The sequence below is a fragment of the Brassica rapa genome, chromosome A03 (genome assembly GCF_000309985.2).
Source record: "Brassica rapa cultivar Chiifu-401-42 chromosome A03, CAAS_Brap_v3.01, whole genome shotgun sequence".
Classification (NCBI taxonomy): domain Eukaryota; kingdom Viridiplantae; phylum Streptophyta; class Magnoliopsida; order Brassicales; family Brassicaceae; genus Brassica; species Brassica rapa.
This window is the reverse complement of record NC_024797.2, coordinates 32693183-32713493: the sequence shown is the minus strand read 5'-3', so window position 1 is coordinate 32713493 and position 20311 is coordinate 32693183. Positions and strand designations below refer to the sequence as shown.

At 30.3% G+C, this 20311-nt stretch overlaps 1 protein-coding gene and 2 long non-coding RNA genes across 5 annotated transcripts; 2 read left to right on the top strand and 1 right to left on the bottom strand.

Moving 5' to 3' along the window:
• Positions 1-6426: 6426 nt before the first annotated feature.
• Positions 6427-11858, bottom strand: LOC117132907. Of its 3 annotated transcripts, XR_004456645.1 has the most exons (5): positions 9483-9584; positions 9170-9319; positions 8958-8997; positions 8667-8798; positions 6427-8574 (listed from the first exon to the last, which is right to left on the bottom strand). It is a non-coding gene; the product is annotated as an uncharacterized LOC117132907 (long non-coding RNA). The 3 variants fall into 3 exon arrangements; XR_004456644.1 differs by having other exon boundaries at positions 9170-11858; XR_004456643.1 differs by having other exon boundaries at positions 8667-9612.
• LOC117132908 lies at positions 11754-20257 on the top strand. The gene is made up of 3 exons (XR_004456646.1): positions 11754-11769; positions 19545-19547; positions 20016-20257. It is a non-coding gene; the product is annotated as an uncharacterized LOC117132908 (long non-coding RNA).
• Positions 11909-16176, top strand: LOC103862592 (glycine-rich domain-containing protein 2-like). Its single transcript, XM_009140290.3, has 5 exons — positions 11909-12126; positions 12223-12343; positions 13867-14106; positions 14185-15408; positions 15506-16176. The coding sequence occupies exons 1-5, from the start codon at positions 11963-11965 to the stop codon at positions 15971-15973; spliced, it is 2217 nt and encodes a 738-aa protein (XP_009138538.1). The 5' UTR covers positions 11909-11962; the 3' UTR covers positions 15974-16176.
• Positions 20258-20311: the final 54 nt, after the last annotated feature.

The window sequence follows — 20311 nt, the reverse complement described above, 5'->3', positions numbered from 1 at the left end:
ATGTCTTTTGAATACAATTATTTATATTACGGCCCATGTAAAATATATATAATACTAATTATGACAAATAAATATCAATGTATAAAAATATAAGAACCAGTATCCGCGGTGTGCAGGTCAGCTCTAGTTCTGTTTTAAGATTATAAGATTTGTGTTATTTTCCTTTTTTGTAACTATTCTATTGGCACTTATTTCGGATCAGTCTTGTTCATTAATCATTCCTAAAAATAAAAATGAAACCTCTTTAAATAACATACAGTCAGATGATTAAAAGGACAACTAAATCTCATCAAAACAAAAGAACAAAAGACAAATAATGGCCAAAGGTGTACAATTTTTTAGCTTCATCACTTTTGTGATGATCTTCATGTTGATATCAACAGGTAATTGTCTCCTCCATGCGATGTGATCTGCCCATGATTTATGTTTTTTTTTTTTTGCTAGAATTGGTCCACGTTTCTTCTCTTACTTAATTACAATATGCACTTCCAAGTTTCAAGTACTATTTTTTAATATGGTAAAAGTATATTAAAATATTAAATAATCAATTATTAGTTTTAGAAAAATACATTTTCAGATAAAATTTCAACTCGCGACAAATACAAACTATATCTACATATTTTAAAGTTTTTTTTTGGAGTAAAACACACATTTTTAAGTTAAAAGGAATGTAAAATTCAATTCAGGTGAGATAAACAATATGAATTAATGTTTATGTCTACTAACTATATCTCACCCTCTCTATTCTTACTTAGAACATTTCCAAAAGCAACTGTAAAACATCAAATAACAAGTTTTGTATGCTCTAAAAGCAATTTCAACATTTTGAACTGTGAAACTTCAAATTTAAAATTATATACTTTTAATTCATTCAATTATCTTTTTTTTTAATAATCATTTTAACTTTTATAGCTATCATTTTAGTTTTTCTAATTTGTTTATCTTATGTAAAACACAAATATTTTTAAGCGAAATATTTTACAAAACAATATTACAATACACATTTAATACAACTTATAAAAAAATACAAAAATATACATTATATGAACACAAAATTATTACATTAACTAACGATAACGAAAGTATAAAATTTCAATAACTTTTAGCTCGTAATCTACAAATAAAAATAAAAAGGCTCAGTTATTATTTCGAAATGCATGTAATATGCTAATAAAATGTGTTATCTTACTAATTGATTGTATATAATATTTTTATTATATATTTTGTTGCTAAATAAAAAGTTTAAGATTTTTATTAACATTTATGAATAAAAATGACTATAATGTAAAATTTAAAACTTTTTAAATTTAATTTGAAGTTGTTCTTTGGGAAAGGAATATGCTCAAAATTTCAAATTTGAAGTTTTGCTAACTTTAAAAATGAAGTTGCTTTTGGAGATGTTCCAAAGTAGGTCACAATTGTCTTTTTTTGTGGATTGAATTATAAAATAATGAATATGATATATTGACAAACAATCCATCAAGCTAAACAGTTAGTGCTTTTTTTTTAAATGTACTATTTGTAAAGGCTTCAATATTTCTGACTCAATTCAGTATAGTTTTCTTACCATCCACTATTATTATGTACTGAAAAGTTTTTTACTCACTCATCTTTTATTATGATATCAGTAAAACCAGAAACTGTTTTTTTTTTTTGCTAAATAACCAGAAACTTTTGGAGGAAGGTTTGAAGATGGTTTTCACGTTAAATGTAAAAAAAGTACTGAAATCAGGCCCCTGCAATCATGATCCCAAATATTGCACCACTATGTGCGGAAACTTTGGGTTGCCAAGTGACACTCGAAACATACACGGAACTTGTAAAGTTACACCAAAAGGAATGTCTTGTGTGTGCGACTACGTGACCATTAAAAGATCCTGTAACAAAATAATTCTAATTCAATTTACTACTCTAAAAATGGAGTTAATACTATGTTTTTATTATTTACTAGATTTTTTAACCGCGTTACGCACGGATAAGATATTATATGTATTTCTTAATTCTAAAAAAATAATGTATAATATTGTATTACATTATTTAAAGAATATAAAATAAGACTACATAACATAAATATATATATTTTTTAAATTTTCTTTGTGGAAATCATTATGTTGTTTGATTGTTCTACTTGATTCACATATTTGCATAGTTATTTGTGATAGATGAATAACAATATTTTTACTATCAGTAAATAATATATATATTTATTATATAATATAAGAAAAATAAAATTATTTACTTTTAAAACAAACTTGTCTCATGTTGGGAACTCGGTTATAGACATATTATATTCAAATGAAACATTTTACAGTTATCAATCTTCTTAACAGTCAAGAAACAAATCTGAATATCAAAACAATATCTCATACGATCTCTTTGTGGAATAACTGCTCTGAAGAAATTGAATTTAGGCATCAAAAAGAACTGAAAATGGATGTGCAGATATGTTATCTAAGTCAGCTTTACAAAGTACTATTCATAGTTCATATATCATTTATGTTCATCCTATTTTTTTGTCAATTCTTTCTTAAACATCTTGATATAACTGATGCTAATTAATAATAAACTTTTTGGCAGGCAAAAAAAAAACAAATTTGTCTAATTATCGCTTAATTTGTCTAACTCATATATATGTATTTCTCAATTCTAAAAAAATAATGTATAATATTGTATTACATTATTTAAAGAATATAAAATAAAACTACATAAAATAAATATATTTTTTAAATTTTCTTTGTGGAAATCATTATGTTGTTTGATTGTTGTACTTGATTCACATATTTGCATAAATGAATAACTATATTTTTATTATCAGTAAATAATATATATTTATTATATAATATAAAAAATGAAATTAGTTACTTTTTAAACAAAGTTGTCTCAAGTTTGGGATTCGGTTATAGACATATAATATTCGAAGAAGATATTTTTACAGTTATCAATCTTCTTAATAGTAAAGAAACAAATCTGAATATCAAAACAATATCTCATACGATCTCTTTGTGGAATAACTGCTCTGAAGAAATTGAATTTAAGCATAAAAAAAACTGGAAATGATGTGCATATGTGTTATCTAAGTCAGCTTTACAAAGTACTACTATTCATAGTTCATATATCATTTAAGCCCATCATGTCTTAAACATCTTGAAATAACTGATGCTAATTAATAATAAACTTTTGGCTGGCAAAAAAAAATCAAATTTGTCTATTTATCGCTTAAATATTTTATTAATATTGTCTAAGAAGTTTTCAATTGATATCATAGTTTAATTTTTATTAGTTTTTTTTTGTTAATTTTAGAGTTTTTTGTATTTAAGATTTTTTTCCATAATAAGCTTATATTTCTTTCACATAATATATATATGTCATAAAAATTACCATCAAATCAGTTTTACTTATTTATTATTTTGTTTTTAATGAAAATACACTTTTTAAATAATTAAATTTAAAATAAAATTATATATGAATTTTTTGTATTCTAACAATTTGATTGATTTAATTAATTTGCTTTGGTGGATAACTTAAAAAGTTTTCATATGAATCGGGGAAAGCAAGCTTATGTTGTTATATTATATTTATTTGTGTATGTGGAATCTATATATAATGCTAGTGTAATAAAGAAAGAACATTATTTTTTTGTAACTTCAAAAAGATACATTATTACAATTTGAAATTAATCAAAATTGAATAAATGGTAATTAAATAAATCTAATTGTTTTTTATTTTATTTTTAATTGGATTTCATGAAAAGAAATTGATAGGTTAAACAAATGTTTTAAAATTTGTTGTGTTATTGATTTGTCTATAAATTACAAAATTTATTGAATTGATATATTTAATTATTGCATCCTTAAATAATATTTTATTAAGGCATTAGAGAACTATGTTTTGAGTTGTTTTGTCAAAATTGTACAAAAATCTATGCTTTTTCATATTTGTCACGAAAATTTATATGTTAAACTTACTTTTACAAAATTCTTAACTTTGTCACGAAAAAAAAAATCTATGTTTTTTCATATTTGTCAATGTTCTCACACTTTCAAAGAATATATTAGCTTAGTCACTTACTTATTTTTTTTACAAAACAAAGTATCGGAGTCTTGAAAGTTGAATCCATATTATTGTAAATGTACATAAGAGTGTGATTACATATTTAGTGATTCTTGTATATGTGTCCAAGAAAGTTTCAATGGCTTAGTGGTATTTGCCCTATATTTATGTCATACTAACCCGGGTTCGATCATTTCCTTTGCATTGTTTTTTCATTTTTTACGAAAAAATAAATGAGATGACGTGGCAATTTCGGACTCTCTGATTGGATGATTTTTTGTGCCTACGTGGACACTGTAAGAGAAGCTTATATCCTCCTTTTAGTATAGTATAGATTCTTGTACCCATAAATATTTGATGTTATAGATATGTTGAACCAAGATGATTTTAGTGGGCAACAATAAATCAAACAACCCTACTTGATTTGATTCCAGGTGGAGAGATCTGTATAAAGAATTTTGATTTTGTCTGATATGAAAAGGGTGAAGAATTAAGTTGGATTGCTTAATCTCTGTGTGCTGCTATTGCTTCCGTAATTTCATGGTGACTGGATTCCATTGTCTGGTTGCTCTATGAGAGTTTCTGGAAGCAGGTTTTGATAGCTGGGAGAGGATGTTGTTATCTCTGCGTGTTGTATGTTGTAAGCGCTGGAATCAAATGGTTTTAAACTCTTGTTGCCACACAGGTTAGTCGATGAAGGGAGAAGTTATTTCCATCAGATAAAACAAGAGAATACATACAATCATTCCCCAAAGCTAGAGCATTATGGATGCTTGATTGATTTGCTTTGTAGAGCTGGATTCTTAGATGAAGAATCGCAACTTGTTAAGAGTAAAAGAGACGTCAATGGAGCTTTTTCCTAAAGATATATTTGATTGTTTCTTAGAGCATCTCCAAAAATGAATTCTATTTTGAAGTTTCCAAAACTCTATATTTGAAGTTTCATTGTGTTCTTCTCCAAAAGTACAACTTCAAACCTAACTTTAAAATTATTTATATTTTACACTATGGTCCTTATATTTGTCATAGTTGATGTAAATTCATAAAACTTCTATAAATAACTAGTACATATATATAAATATTGGAGAATTTACCAAAACTAACCCACAAACTTGACTTTAATCCCAAACCTATACCCAAACTTGAATCAAATGCAAAACTAACCTAAAAGCTTTGTGAAATTACAGCCCAGCCCCTTGTGACCAAACAAAAAAATAGAAGTTATTTTTACAAATATAGCCCTAGTAAGTCGTCTGAGTCGTCTGAGATGTTGAAAGTCGTCTGGAAAACTTCAAAGTAAATATTACAGAAATATTAATTAAAAAATCTTACACTAAAATATAAAATTATAAATAAAAGTACATATTTAGATATTAAACTGCAAGCAAATACTACATTATTCCATAAAATTATTTCCGTAATGCTCTCATATATGATCAACTAGTGCATTTCGAAGTAAGAAATGATTCTATTTATTTTTTATTTGTAGATTACGAGCCAAAAATTGCTGGAATCGAATATCCTCATAATATGGCCGCTGATAGTTTGATATCATCAAACGAAAAAATCCTTGGTCTTTTTAATAAGTTTTTATTATGGTTTTTTGTAATATTCTTGTTGTTTAATTCTAGTTTTAAAATATTATAAAACTTGTTTTAAAATTTTTATTTAATTTCATGTGTTAAACTTAAATTTATAAAACAAATTTGAAATATTTATGAGATATAAAAGTTTTAAAGATTAAAACAATAAACAAAAAAATATTTAAGAATTATAAATATAATGTATAATTGTAGGGACCAAAATGCAAATAAAAAGATGAAACTTCAAATTTGAAGTTCTGAAAAGTGAAACTCTATATTTGGAGTTTCACTCTTCAAAACTTCAAATTTGAAGTTTTGAAATTCTTTTTTGGAGAGCAAAAAACTCTATATTTGGAGCTATAGAGTTTCTTTTGGAGATGCTCCAAAAGATGGAGTTTAAAGATATTGGCGTTTATGTGTTATTGTCTAACATTTTTTGCTGCTAATAAAAGATGAAATGATGTTGTTAAGATTAGGAGATCGATGAATCTAAAAAGGCATCGATCTCAAAGGTTCCAAGGTCAATTGCTATAGACGTTAACTAATTTATCTAGAACAATGCTGATGGATGTATGATCAATGAGAATGTCTTTACGCGCAAGTATTCTAGGATTTTATTCTGTTATTCTGGTCAAACCTTGGTTATTACAGAAGAGTCTACTGGAAAACTTACAAGAAAGTCGTCTGGATAAAATAAAATATTTAAATTTTATTTTTCAGTTGCAAAAGTAACTTGAAACGATTTACATAGAAGTCACCTACAAAAAAAAAATATTTAAACTTTATTTTTCTGTTGGACGACTTCAGTGTAAGCCGTCTAGGAAAAATCAAATTTCTAACATAATCCGGTCAGATGCAAAACTAACATGTTTATCCTAGACGACTTCCATGTAAGTCACCTAGAAAAATTCAACTTTCTCACACATAAAGTCAATTGCAAAACTAATCTATGCATTGACCAGAAGACTTCCGTATAAGTCTTCCGGACGACTTCTATGGAAGTCGTCTACGTCAACGTTTAATGAAATTTTATTTTCTCTAAAACTATAAAGACTTTTTAACATTTTCTTGTTAATTGATGTATATTAGTTAATATTGTGGCTTCTGAATGAAATTCATAACTTAATTGGTGATAATTATGAGGTTAACAACATTTATGCTTATTAATGTTTCTAGTTAATGAGAGAAAAACTTCTCCAGAAGTCTTCTACGTTAGTTTTTGTAAAAATTTTATTTTCAACTTTAAGATATATATTTTTTAACTTTCAAAAGTGTTAAGTAACTTCAAAAATATCAAGTCATATGGTTTAATGTGTCTTCTTATATCATAAGATATACTTTTTAACTTTCATGAAATTTGAAATTTTAATTTTCATTTAAAATTTGAGTTTTCCGCTTAAAGTTCCCATTTATATTTAAATTTCCCGCTTGAAATTTAAGTCTTCTGAGTAGAAGTCTTCTGTAAGACTTCCGAAAAGACTTTTAATGAAACTATTATAGGTTTTAACTAATGTAATGTTTGATCTTTTGTGCATTTGACTAAGTTTTCTTGAGAAATTTTCTCCATTTGTTGCAGTAAATTTGACTATTTTTTTGTGTTATTTGTTTTGCTGTTGAAGTTGTAACAATAGCTTCCTTAATATCAAGTACTTTTGGCAAGATAATATTGTAGACATGAACATATTTACCAATTTTTTTATTAATATCTTTTCAAATTTACCAAAACAAATCACAACTAAAAGAATACACATACAAATTACAAAATAGACCATAAATGATCTTACTCAAATTACCTTATGGAGTGAATTATTCTCTCAAATAAAAGGTTCAATTGTAGTATATAAGGATCGAATTCACGGGGATCAAGGGAATCTAATAAATCTAATCAGATTGATTAAGCTTGGTTGATTATGATTAAATGTAAAGTTGCAAGTTTGTGAGCAAGGCAGTTGCTCGATTGATTTGATTGGGGTTTTGGTACTTAGATGAAAGTAGCTAGGCTTAGGGTTTTTATTCAGATAATCATGATTATAATCCTACAGATGTCTGATAAGTTGTATGCATAATATTATAGATCTCAACACTTATAAACAAACCGATAGGCTCTCGCTTTCTAGGTTTGTCTATTGACCAGATATAAGTGTCGGTCGATGATTCTATAGGAATATCGATCGATACACTTGTTGAACCGTCGACCGATTATTTGATTAGAATATCGATTGACGCGTTTGGCCAAGCTTTAACGCGCGGGTTGAATGTGCTCACTAAGCTTCTGAGATCAGCTCTCGCCTTACTTAGCAATCTTAGCTCAATTTGGATGGATTCAGGGAGAGATGCAAGTGATGACCTTTACCTCAAACTCCTAGATCAAGATCTAGCTAGCTTAACTAGAAACAAGCTTTAATGATAATCCTAATGATGAATATTACAACTTAGCAATCTATAGTTGGGGCTAATCCCTCATAACCTATTTAAACTCTAAACCTAACAAGATAACTACTCAGGCATGGCTAAGCAATTCATAATAACAATTAGGTATAAATTCTGCATAGATAAATAGATATATATCAATGGAGTTCCAATCAAAAATATCTTTGGATGTTCTCTCCAAGCTACAAAAAAATCCGAGAAAACCTTTTGCTGTGAAAATAGTAAAACAAGAAAGCACTATTTATATAATTAGGTTAAAACTCGTCAGGGGTAATCTTGTAAATTGGTGAAGACTTGGGCTTTAAGTCGGCTGGAACCAAACAGGCTTCTGCGCGCTTCGCTGTCGATTGATGTCACGATGTGAACATCGATCGATTATTTCTCTTCAATGTCGACCGATGGTCGTGCTCGATGGTCAGCTCGGATGCTTTCTCCAAATATCTCCAAAATTCTTCAAAATCATCATTTTCTTCCAAATCACTCTTGATCCTATAAATATACTAGATAGACTCTAGAATATAATAAATAGTAGTTAAAATACTTATAAACCATGGGTAAAAGTGGGTCAAATCCATGGCCTATCAATAAACAAAACTATTATACCTCATTCCACCACAAAGACAAGCTTAGACTCCACTTGACATGGGAGAAGACTTTGCCAAAAAACTTCCAAAAGACTTTCAGGGAGTCGTCTAGTGCATTAAATATTAGAAGTCTTGTAAGTCTATCTCAGATCTGAATACATGCATATCCAAAAGCATTCAAATGGCTTTAAAACATAGAAAAACTTCAAAAATAAGGTAAGAGCTTAAAACAACCAAACGAATTTTGAAAAAGTAAGAGCTTTAAGCAACAAGACATTACCAAATAAGAAAATATAATTTATAGATCTACCTTTAAAGGAGTGAAAGATGAAAATCATGTAATGAAAAACCTACAAAACAAGTGAATTAGTGAGAATGACATGAGACAAAAAAATAATAAACTGATATAGAGTTTGGTGTTTACAAAAAAATGATAAGTTGTGAAAAAGATAAGACTTTAAGCAACCAGAAGTTACCAAATGAAGAAAAATCCGACATATAAACTCACTAAAACACTCAAACCTGAAATGAAAGATATGACATGGGAGAAGACTCCGTCAGAAGTCTTCCAAAAAACTTCCATGAAGTCTGCTAGCTTCCATGAGGTCTTCTATTGCATTAAATGTTAGAAGACTTCCGAGAAATGGGAAGTCTTCCGCGTCTGTCCTAGATCTGAAAAATCGGCATATCCAAAAGCATTCAAATGGCTTTAAAACATAGAAAAACTTCAAAACTAAGGTAAGAGCTTAAAACAACCAAAAGAGTTATTTTCAAAAGGTAAGAGCTTTAAACAACAATAGGTTACCAAATAAGAAAATATGATTTATAGATCTACCTTTAAAGGAGTGGAAGATGAAAATGATGTAATGAAAAACCTGCAAAAACAAGATAAAACAGTGAGAAGACATGAAATAATTATAAATTGATATAAAATTTGGTGTTTTTAAGTTCAAAGAGATTAGAGAGAGGTTGAAGAGTTTTAGAATGAAAAACATTACATTTTTGTTGCAGCCATTTGAGAGGAAGAAAAATAATGTGTAAATTTTCTTTATAAATGAAGATAAAAATTTCAATAAGGTTAAATTTTTTTGGTTCAGAAGACTTTTAAGTAAGTCTTTTAGAAACTAAAATATTTTTAGCGGGAAACTAAAATATTTTAGCGGGAAACTAAATTTTTTTTTCCGAGAAATACTAATTACCAAAAGATTTCCTGGAAGTCGTCTAGACCCTAAATATAAATCTTAAACTCATATAACTAATTAAATAGAAACAAACAATTAATTAAATTTAAAAAATGTTTAATATACACAAAACTAAACACATATATGTTACTGGACGAGGAAGAATTAAAAATAGATTATATAACTGAATGATTTGTGTGAATTTCTGAATTATTTTCCACTAGAATTAAAAATTCTTAAAATGCAAAAGAGAAGTTTTAAGAAAAAAAGAAGACTTGGTCATGTTGTAGGCATTGTCGTTTCCTAATTGAATTACTTGTGGAACTCTTAGACTGAAAAAGGCCACATTGTCCAGCTAAACTATGAACATGCTTTTTGTTCCTCCAATGGATGTGACCATGTCACGTTATTTCTACCTTTGAGAATTCTTTTTCTTAATTTTGATAATCAATAATTTGTTTAAATTTATACGAGAATTAGATTTGTTTACTTGTCATGCTATGCTCTCCATAATTTAGGTATTTTGCCTATTTGTTATGTTTTTTATGATTTTGATTAATGAGTAATCAATTTAAATTTATACAAATATTTAAAAAAATTATAAAATAAATAGATATAAAGATTATGTTAGAATTTAGATATTTTACTTGATCCAGTCTTTAATATAATAGAAAATTTTCAAACTTACTATTTTTTTAATTTGACATAGACACTAGGTATATATCAACTCATGTATTGTAGTTTTTCTTTCTATTTTTATAATTATGAGATGCATGTATTCAGATGATTAATATAATGTAATAAAATTTAATATTACTCTTCATTATTAACCAATCACAAGTTCTCTATGGATTTTTGTCAAAAAATTAATTTATCAAATTTATTATATACAAAACTTATTTATTGCAAATAATATTTAAATAATATTATTCTGCGATATCGCGGAAAGTCATCTAGCTCAATAATAATTTGTAACTAACACATATCTTAAAAATCAATACTTAGTTTGTATTATAAATTTATTTCGTAATTATTTCTATTGGAAATTTTTAACGAATAATAACTAAACTCAATTATGTTTACACGCACAAGATAGTTAAAATGCATGATAGTTTTACTTTTACGGTGTGGTTGAATTTAAATTGGTTTCGATATATATCCGGCCGATTTGTCTTGCTCTCCATAATCTTAAGTTTAGTTATATTTTATGCTCAATTATTAATTTAAATAAATAATTTTAATAATTTAGCTCATAATTTATCATTATATTGAGAATAATTAAAAACAAATTAACAATAATATCATAGTTAAATATTTATTTTATTAATATTAAGATATCATATATATTATACTTGGTTCAGTAATATTAAACCGACTCTATATATATATATATATTTTTTACATAGGATAGAATGAATTATCTATCTTTTAAGATAATTACCCATAAATAAAAAAATGAATTTCATTAGTTTGATAATCATCATTATCCTAAAAGTTTTTATATTATGTTATCCAAAATATTTTACATCATACTATTTTTAAAATAAATATAAGTCCATGTATATAATTTCATGTATATATGAATGTTTTCAAGTTCATTTTAAATAATAAAATATATTTTATTAAAATAAAAAACTTTATCGTATATAAATTTTAAATATTAATTATTAAATAGTTTAAAGGCATGAAAATATTTATTCTAATTGTTTTTGGATTGATAAAATATATATTTACAAAGTTTTGTAAAATTATCAAGCCTGCAAATGTAGGCAAAACACCTAGTTGATAAATGTAAAACCTAAGTAAAATTTTAATCATAACTTCTGTGTAGAATGAATCAATGCCTGAAGTCAATAACTTCTTAAAACAAACATGCAGATGTTTACAAAATTAAAATAAAAAACGCTGCAAGCTATTTTGTAATAAAATAATTTATTAAATGTTGAAAATTAATTACAGAAGAAATCTGCTAATAATATTCGTAAGATTATAAAAAAATCCAAAATTATAAAACGGACAGTGACGTCTCTTGTGACTTGGTTGACAAGAAACCGCTATAAATAACGGCTTTGAAGACTTCTCTTGTCAAACTCGAGTCGAATCAGCTTCTTCTGCAGGTGAGAGTTTGAATGATATGGACAAGGAAATGGATCAAGAACTGAAGTGGCTCGAAGCCCAGAAGATAGAGATAAGCGTTGACCTCTTTTCTGCATCCAAGCAACAGCTTCAGTTCCTCGGAACTGTTGACCGGAACCGGGGGCTCTACGACGGCCCTGAACTTGAAAGAGCCATCTACAGGTGGTAACACAGCTAGGTTCTACTTATGATGAATCGAAATAATTATGGTTCTTGTTTCAAAACTTGACTAGTGTGGTGATTTTTGTTCTTGTTCAGATACAATGCTTACTGGCTTCCTTTGCTCGCTAACTACACTGAGTCTTCTTCGACCTGCCAAGGACCATTAGTCCCTCCTCTTGACTGTGAATGGATTTGGCATTGCCACAGGCTTAATCCGGTAACTCTTGATATTGATGATCTCAATTCTTGGTCTCATTTCTATAAAACATCGTTACTTATAAACCCTGTTCAAAAACTCTTCCGGAGTGACCGATTACACGGCGTATAAATGCTCAACGGTGATGCACCGTGGCGTTTTGACCTTACTCGGCCATAAAATCGGGGAAAATTTGGTGAAATTTATTTCAAAATCGACACTTGAATCTTAAATCTGTTACGTTTTGTTGCTAATATCACGAAAACTAAGTGAAAACGAGACAAATCACCCAAATAAACACAGAATTAGGTTGAAAAAAATCATGGCGGCTAGGGTTGCAAGCAAAATGAGTTGAAAGAAGAAGATAAAGAGCTAATTACTCTTTTACCCCTCATTAAATAAACACAAAAATGCATGTTTGGAGAGTCGAACACAGATTGCTAGACATATGCCCTATTAAAATAAACCGCTACACTATCATGACACTTTTTTGTTTGTGAAACGTAATATATAAACCAATACACGAGATAAAGCCTTATAAAAAATCCCCGCGTACTCCCCGATTAATTTTTTTTCGATTTTCTGTCAACTCGCTAGGCCCGGATCAGCCGCATACATAACGCCTAGCGAGATTCTGAACAGGAATCTTTGAAAACGCGTCAAAATTCTAAATAAAAAAAATACTTTTAATAATAAAATTTGAGACTAACTAGTGTTACAATAAGAGTATTCTTATCAAAATTTCTAATATCCCCTAGACTATATTTGCGAAGTGATTTTGCCACATGTCTTTTCTACAATCAATTTCACAAACACAAATATGACATGGCTACTGAAATGATGACTTGTCTTATAGCTTAATATGACATGACAATTGCATCTAATGTTAATTTTTATTTTTGGTAAACTTAAAATATAGTAATAACTCATATATTACATTTAATGTCAATTTATATTTTTGGAAATTTTTTTCGAATATAGGAATAACTCATATCATTAAAATAAATATATTCAAATATGGCATTATAAATTTTGGAATATAATTTAATTATATATTTTAAAATTATAAATTTTATTACTAAAATTTTCAAAAATGTATAAATTTTTTTTAGAAAATTATAAAAATTTAATCGTAAAATCATTATTTTCTTATATATCTACAAATTTTATAAATATTTTTTAATTTTAATTTTTGGTAATTATGCAACTTTTACAAATTTATTTATTATATTTAATTAAAATAAATACATATAAAAATCCATCTAAGATTATAATTTCAAATATATACATGCATATTCTTAAATATAATTTTTATGTTTAATTAATTAAAATATTGATACGAAAAAGAAAATTTACAATATTAATAAAATTTATTTTAAAATATAATTTATAATTATCTGTTAAAAAATATTTAAATTTATTTTACTGCACATGGCGCAGGAAGACACCTAGTCCAAGTTTAAAACACTAGTTCCAAAAAAATTAAATATACTCTCCGGGAGCAAGGTTGTTACATATAACCTTTTTTTTGTTAACCATTTCAGGTGAGGTACAAGACTGATTGTGAGGAACTCTATGGGAGAGTCCTTGACAATTCTGGCGTTTTATCTTCCGTAAATGGAAGCTGCAATTTACAAACTGAGAATCTGTGGAAGAGATTGTACCCTATGGAGCCTTATGACCTTGACTCGGATAAGGCCATCTCAGAGCCAGTTCTTGAGAAACGCACCACCACTTATGATCTTGTTTCAGCTGTCAAGAGGCAATGTCCATTTTACTACCAGGTAAAAAAAAAAATATGCTCACGGTCGCTTTTCTTGCAATGCAAGGTTCTCTAATAGTTTGTGTATCTCTTCTTACAGGTTTCAAGAGCTCATGTAGACAATGAAGTCTTCCTACAAGAAGCTGTGGCTAGATACAAAGCGTTTCTTTACTTGATCAAGAGAAACAGAGAAAATTCCATTAAGCTTTTCTGTGTTCCGACTTACGACATAGATCTTATCTGGCACACACACCAGCTCCACGCTGTCTCTTACTGCAAGGACTTGACCAAGATGATTGGTAATGTCTTGGAGCATGATGATACAGACTCTGACCGTAGCAAAGGTAAGAAGCTTGACACTGGTTTCTCTGGAACTACTTCTCAGTGGGAGGAAACATTTGGTCGAAGGTATTGGAAAGCCGGTGCTATGAACCGAGGTGACACCCCAAAGCCAGTCACAACTTCTCCTTATGTTTTCTTGGGAAAGAAGTTACCTTCGAAAGAGGATGCAATCAAGTTTCCAGAGGTGGAAGTCACTGAGGTTGTCTTGGAGATTGTTGGGGTCAAGAACTTACCAGACACTCATAAAGGAAATGTCTTTGTTGTGTTCAGCAAAACACAACCTGATTCTCTGTTTAACACTGAGCGTAAGCTTACGGTTTGTGGTGAAAGGCAAGTTGCTATGTTCAAGTGTGGACCTACAGGAGAGCTTAGTTTCCAACTAATGTCTTCTGAGTCTAAAACCTTATTAGGTTCTGCTTCTTTGTCACTTTCTGAGTTTCTGTCTCCGGTTACTAGACTCTCGGTTGAGAAGTGGTTGGAGTTAACAACCCCAGTTCAAAGGGGAAAGGCCATCTCTCTACGAGTTGCTGTCTCCTTCACTCCACCAACTCGTAGCCCGACAGTTCTGCACTTGGTTCAAGCAAGACCATCTCTGAATGACTCTAGTTCTATACGAGTTGTTGATGAGACAGAAACAGAAGTGATCAGTCTCCATATGAGGAACGACAACAATGCAAGGCAAGTGATTGGTGTGAAAGAGAGTGGTGACACTCTTGTTCTGGCAACGTATGATGGGTGTGTCTGGTCTTTGCTTGACGCAAAATGGTCACTTAAGCAAACAAGCAACCCTGATGGACCTGTGTTTGAGATTTTAGGTGTGAGAATGGTGAAAGTTTATTATGGAAGGAAGCTGGAGTATGAGACAAAACATTGGGCAAAGCTAAGAAGTGAGCAAGATTTCATGACAGCTGTCGAATTCTCAAAGCAGCATCCTTATGGTAGAGCCGTGGGGTTGCTAGACTTGAAGTTTGGTTCTTTTGAGGTAACGTTTATTTAGCAACTTTGAAACTCAAAACGCACCGTTGCGTTTACTTATTATTATTATGACTTGGGTTTGTTTGGATGTGCTGTGCATGCAGGCTAATGAGAAATGGTTGGTTTTGCCTGGATTAGTATCTGCTTTCATACTCAGTGATCTTCTTAAGAAGGAAAGCTTTTGTGGAGCTGATCAAGACATAGTGAAAGGTAATGAAATAACTGTGAAGCTAGAAGAAGAAACAATGATGCATGTGAAGATCAATGGCGGTGCTAGGTGCTTGTCCAAGGAGCTTAGCAGTGGGAACATGGTGGAAGAAGAAGGTGGTCATTGTGGTGGTTGTGGTGGATGTGGAGGATGTGGCGGTGGCAGTGGGTGCGGAGGAGGCGGTGGAAGATGTGGTAATATGATGACCAATGAAAATGTTACCACAGGTGGCGGCTCCTGCACTGGCGGTTCCACTGGATGCGGTGGGTGCGGTGGAGCCGGTGGAGGATGTGGTAACATGATGACCAATGAAAATGTTCCATCATTAGTAGCGGAAGCTCCCATCGACGCAGTTGCAGCTTGATTATTATTTAAATAAAGATGAGCGATATTAAGGTATATCTATGTGATGTTAACAAATGGACTAACAATATAATAAAACTAATGAGATGTGTTGTTATGTGTTTTCTTTTCTTTTAAATATTTATAAGTTGTAATAAAACATATATAGTCCATGGTATATAGTTAAACGTTTTCTAACAATGCATATATATATGGTTCTTCAGATATAGAGATTTTCTTAAGAGGGATTACAAATATCAAACTTTATAATATGAATATCACAGAATGATCATAGCAAAACTCGTCAAGCAAGCAGCAGCAATGAACCTGAACCCAAATTGCCTGAATAATCTCGTCCCAGGCGAGCCTAGTCTGCGTTTTAGTGAGGCATTATCTTAGAATAGTTTTTGGATAACAATGAACATTTTTTCAGCATAAGTGAAGAGTATTTTGGAATTGGAAAATATCGCCAATAGATGAACAGTTTTCTTAATAGTAATTTGGAATTGAAATATTAATTGAACCTTCAATTTTTTCACTCAATGTGAGTGTGATACAACTGGTGAAATACACTTTACAGTATAATATTCCTTAAATTTTATGTATAATGATAATCTCTCACTTTTGTTTGTTTGCATTCTTTTTTTTGTAGCAATTTGTTGGCATTCAAATAAGTTATTTTACATATAAAAACTGTTCACATTAAAAGAAAATTTCGTTTCGTACAAATACACAAGACAATAACTAAGAATATGAAGTCAAATGATCTCCTGAAAATACCAAAATTTGAATCCATTAGCAGCACATCAAGATCAAAAGAAAAGAACATGATAATTCTGATATAAGCCCAGTCAGATAAAGTATACTCAAGTATGAATATGAGGTATTAAGAAAGAGTTGTTGATGGTTTATGGTTAGTGGTAAAATAACGGACCACACAACATTAATCTTTTTTTTGGTCAACTTGGTTTTAAACATAATCGGTCCAACCCACCATATGCTTTGTCTCCCGAAACCTTTTCTGAACCCTTAAGCTATGTCTATGGCAAATTAGTAGTATATTTAGTTATACAAATACAAAAGAGGCTCCATGTATTCATCATTACTCATTAGTGATTACAAATCATCCTCTTGAATTGAGCATACCGACAGAAACTAATATTATATAGCATAACTTTAATTCGTATAACATATATATACATTATTGTTGTTAAGTGTCGAAATTATATGTTCAGGGTCAACATATGGTGGTTATGATGTTCACCAAATCTTGATTTAATTATTGATTGTGAGAATATGGAGAAAACATATAAAATTTGAAGTTTTGGTTGCAGAGCTAGATTGTTTGGTGTATAGCGATTTACAGTTTAGTCGAGGTAGGAGAATTATTAAGACGTGCTTGGTAGCGTTTTATGAGATTAGTTTAAATTTTAACTTTATGTACTTTACAAGCTATTAACATATACAAATTAAACTCAAATATACGAGGAAATTATTATTAAGAAAGAAAAAACATTATATAAAAAATATAAAATGTCCAAGTAAACTGAGGCAAACATGCCCCCTTGTGGCCTCTTTGCTTGCGTTACATGTGTAGTGTTTAATTACGCGTAACCCTACATTATAATATATAAATTACGCATTGGGATAGGACATGTTAATTAATTATTATTTTCTATATAAAGTATAAGATTTTGATTGATCCTAGCTAGTAGTAAGACTCACGAAATGTAAGTCTCTTTTGTAAAAATCAAAAGGTCGATGATTATTTTGGTCAAATCCATTAATTAAATACGTAATGAGAAGGATATGATTTAAATAATCTCACGCGACTCAATCTTATGATCTCTATTCTCTACATAATGGTGCACCAAATCTCATTGAAGTTTTGGTCAATGGAAAAAATGATAGGATAAAATGTTTCTAATAAGCTTATATACACAGATATTATATGACAAAAAATATATAACATATAGATATATACAACCTATATAGGAACATTCATTCATTATTTTTTTGTTTATGCATATATATAAGGGAGGCGGAGGCAGGAAATAGTTTTGTTGGGAGCATAAATACTAACCAACAATATTTAGAATGGGTGCATATAGTTTAGGCTTTAATAAATTACACTAAATTTTCAAATGTTGTTGGGTTCAATGACCCCCGTCTCGTTACATGTGGCTCCGCCACTGTAAGAGACCCTATATATAAATATACAAACATAGGGTTGACAAATATATATATATATATATACACACAAACATAGGATGCAAAGGTATGACATGTGATTCAGTACCCTTCTCCCTTCCCCGTCATCCTGATATTGTAAAGTCGATTGATAGGATAGATTCTTGATTGCGGAAAATTTTGTTTTTCAGCTACTCTGGTCGGAAGACTAACTAAGATAATTGTACAGTTTCTTAGATTCGGGAAGTACCGGCAATGCGGGTAACTCTCTTCACAAGTTAGGTCTCCTCCGGTTGAAAACAACATTAATTCCTTATATAGCTCGCCGTTAGGTGGATCGCACCAGTAGATTTATGTAAGAAAAGTTTAATAGGTTGAGTTTAGAAACAGGTTCTTTGATGTAATCACTACAAGAAAACTGCAGCATACCGAGGGAAAAAATCATCGGTATGTCGTCGGAATAACATTATTCCGATGACATACCGACGAAAAAAATCATCGGAAAAAACTCCTCGGAAATTTATTTTTCCTCGGAAATCCCTCGGAAATTTCCGACCGAATTCCGAGGAAATGAATTTCCGAGAAAACTCCGAGGACCACCAGTTCGTCGGAAAAGTCCTCGGAATATACCGAGGGAGGACTTTCTCGGGATATTTCGATGGACTTTCCGATGGTCCAATCCTCGGAAGTTCCGACGAAATGTTCCTCGGAATTTTCATCGGGAATTTCCGAGGAACGTGGTCCTCGGAAAATTCCGAGGAAGAGTCTCTCGGTATATTCCGACGACTTATTCCGAGGAAATGTTCGTCGGAAATTTCCGAGGGTCCATTTCCTCGGAATTTCAAAAAAAAAAAATTTAAAAATTAATTTTTTAAAAAAATTAAAATTTTTGAAATTTAAATTCGAAAATATAAAATTAAATTTAAATTGAAAACATATTAGATAATATTCAAAGTTGTACAAATAAAAATAAAACATTCCGAGTTTTTGAAAAAAAAAAAAACTACGGGTCTTGCACGTCCGGGAACACCTCGTTCGGGTACATCCTCTTCATCATCTCCATCATTTGCTCGTTCAGCCTCTTTTGTGCCTCATAGCCCGAATGTTGAGCCGCCATCTGGGTCTCCAACACAGATATGCGATCATCCTTGTCCTTCAACTGAGCCGTAAGTACTTCTGGATCAATAAAGGGCGGTGGTGCAGAAGAAGGAGCAGCCGACCGGGAGCGATGGCCCAAACCGACCAAACGTCCCTTCTTCTTTGGAACCGACTGAAATAGAAAATAGCCAAATTTAAATAATATAAAAAGATGATAAAATAAAAATCAAGAAATAAATGAATTGAACTTTAAAAAAAAAGAACTTACCGATTCAACGATTTCGTTGATTCGAACCCGTCACAAGTTAGTCGAATCGTCATCCTCGGTTTGAAGCTGAGACATTTCGTCTTGCATATGAGTTTGGACCAGGGTGACCACGTCCCTCACAAGACCATCATCAATCTGGCCGGTCTTCTTGTTGGTATTCGCCCTCTTCATTAGGGCGAGATCATCAACCGGCTCGCCATCATTTTCTTCCGCCTTGAAAAAAAACATAAATTAAACAAACATTAGAAATTTGAAGAAATGCACAAAAAATAAAATTTCAAAACTTAAATAATTGAAGAAAAAACGGTTACCATGCGATCCCCCAGAGTGGCAATAGATTGAGCACCCAAGTTATGCTTGAAGACGCCTTTTCCTTTACGGCCGCTCTTGCGGTTGGTGGAGTTGGTGGAAGAAATTTATTTCGTCTCTTCCTTATCCCAATGCGCACACAACTCTTTCCAGACTGTGTCGTTCATCGACTTTGGAACCTTTTAATAAATAAAAAAAGAAAATAGTTAAATAAATTAAAAAATTGTTTAATAAATTAAAAATAACCTTGTTTATTTCCCACTTCTTCTTCCACTCGTGGATCTGCTTCCCATAGTTGTCCATAATTTTATGGACGAAGTGGTGATAGATAAAGAGCGTATCATCGGAATTCCAGTTGAATTCTTGCTGGAAAAAAAACACAATTAGTAGAAAATTTATATTAAAGATTAAAAATATAAGTAAAAAATTAGAATACTTACCGTAAACTGACGAAACCACAGATGCTGCTTGTCGGTAGGGAAGTCAGTGAAAGTC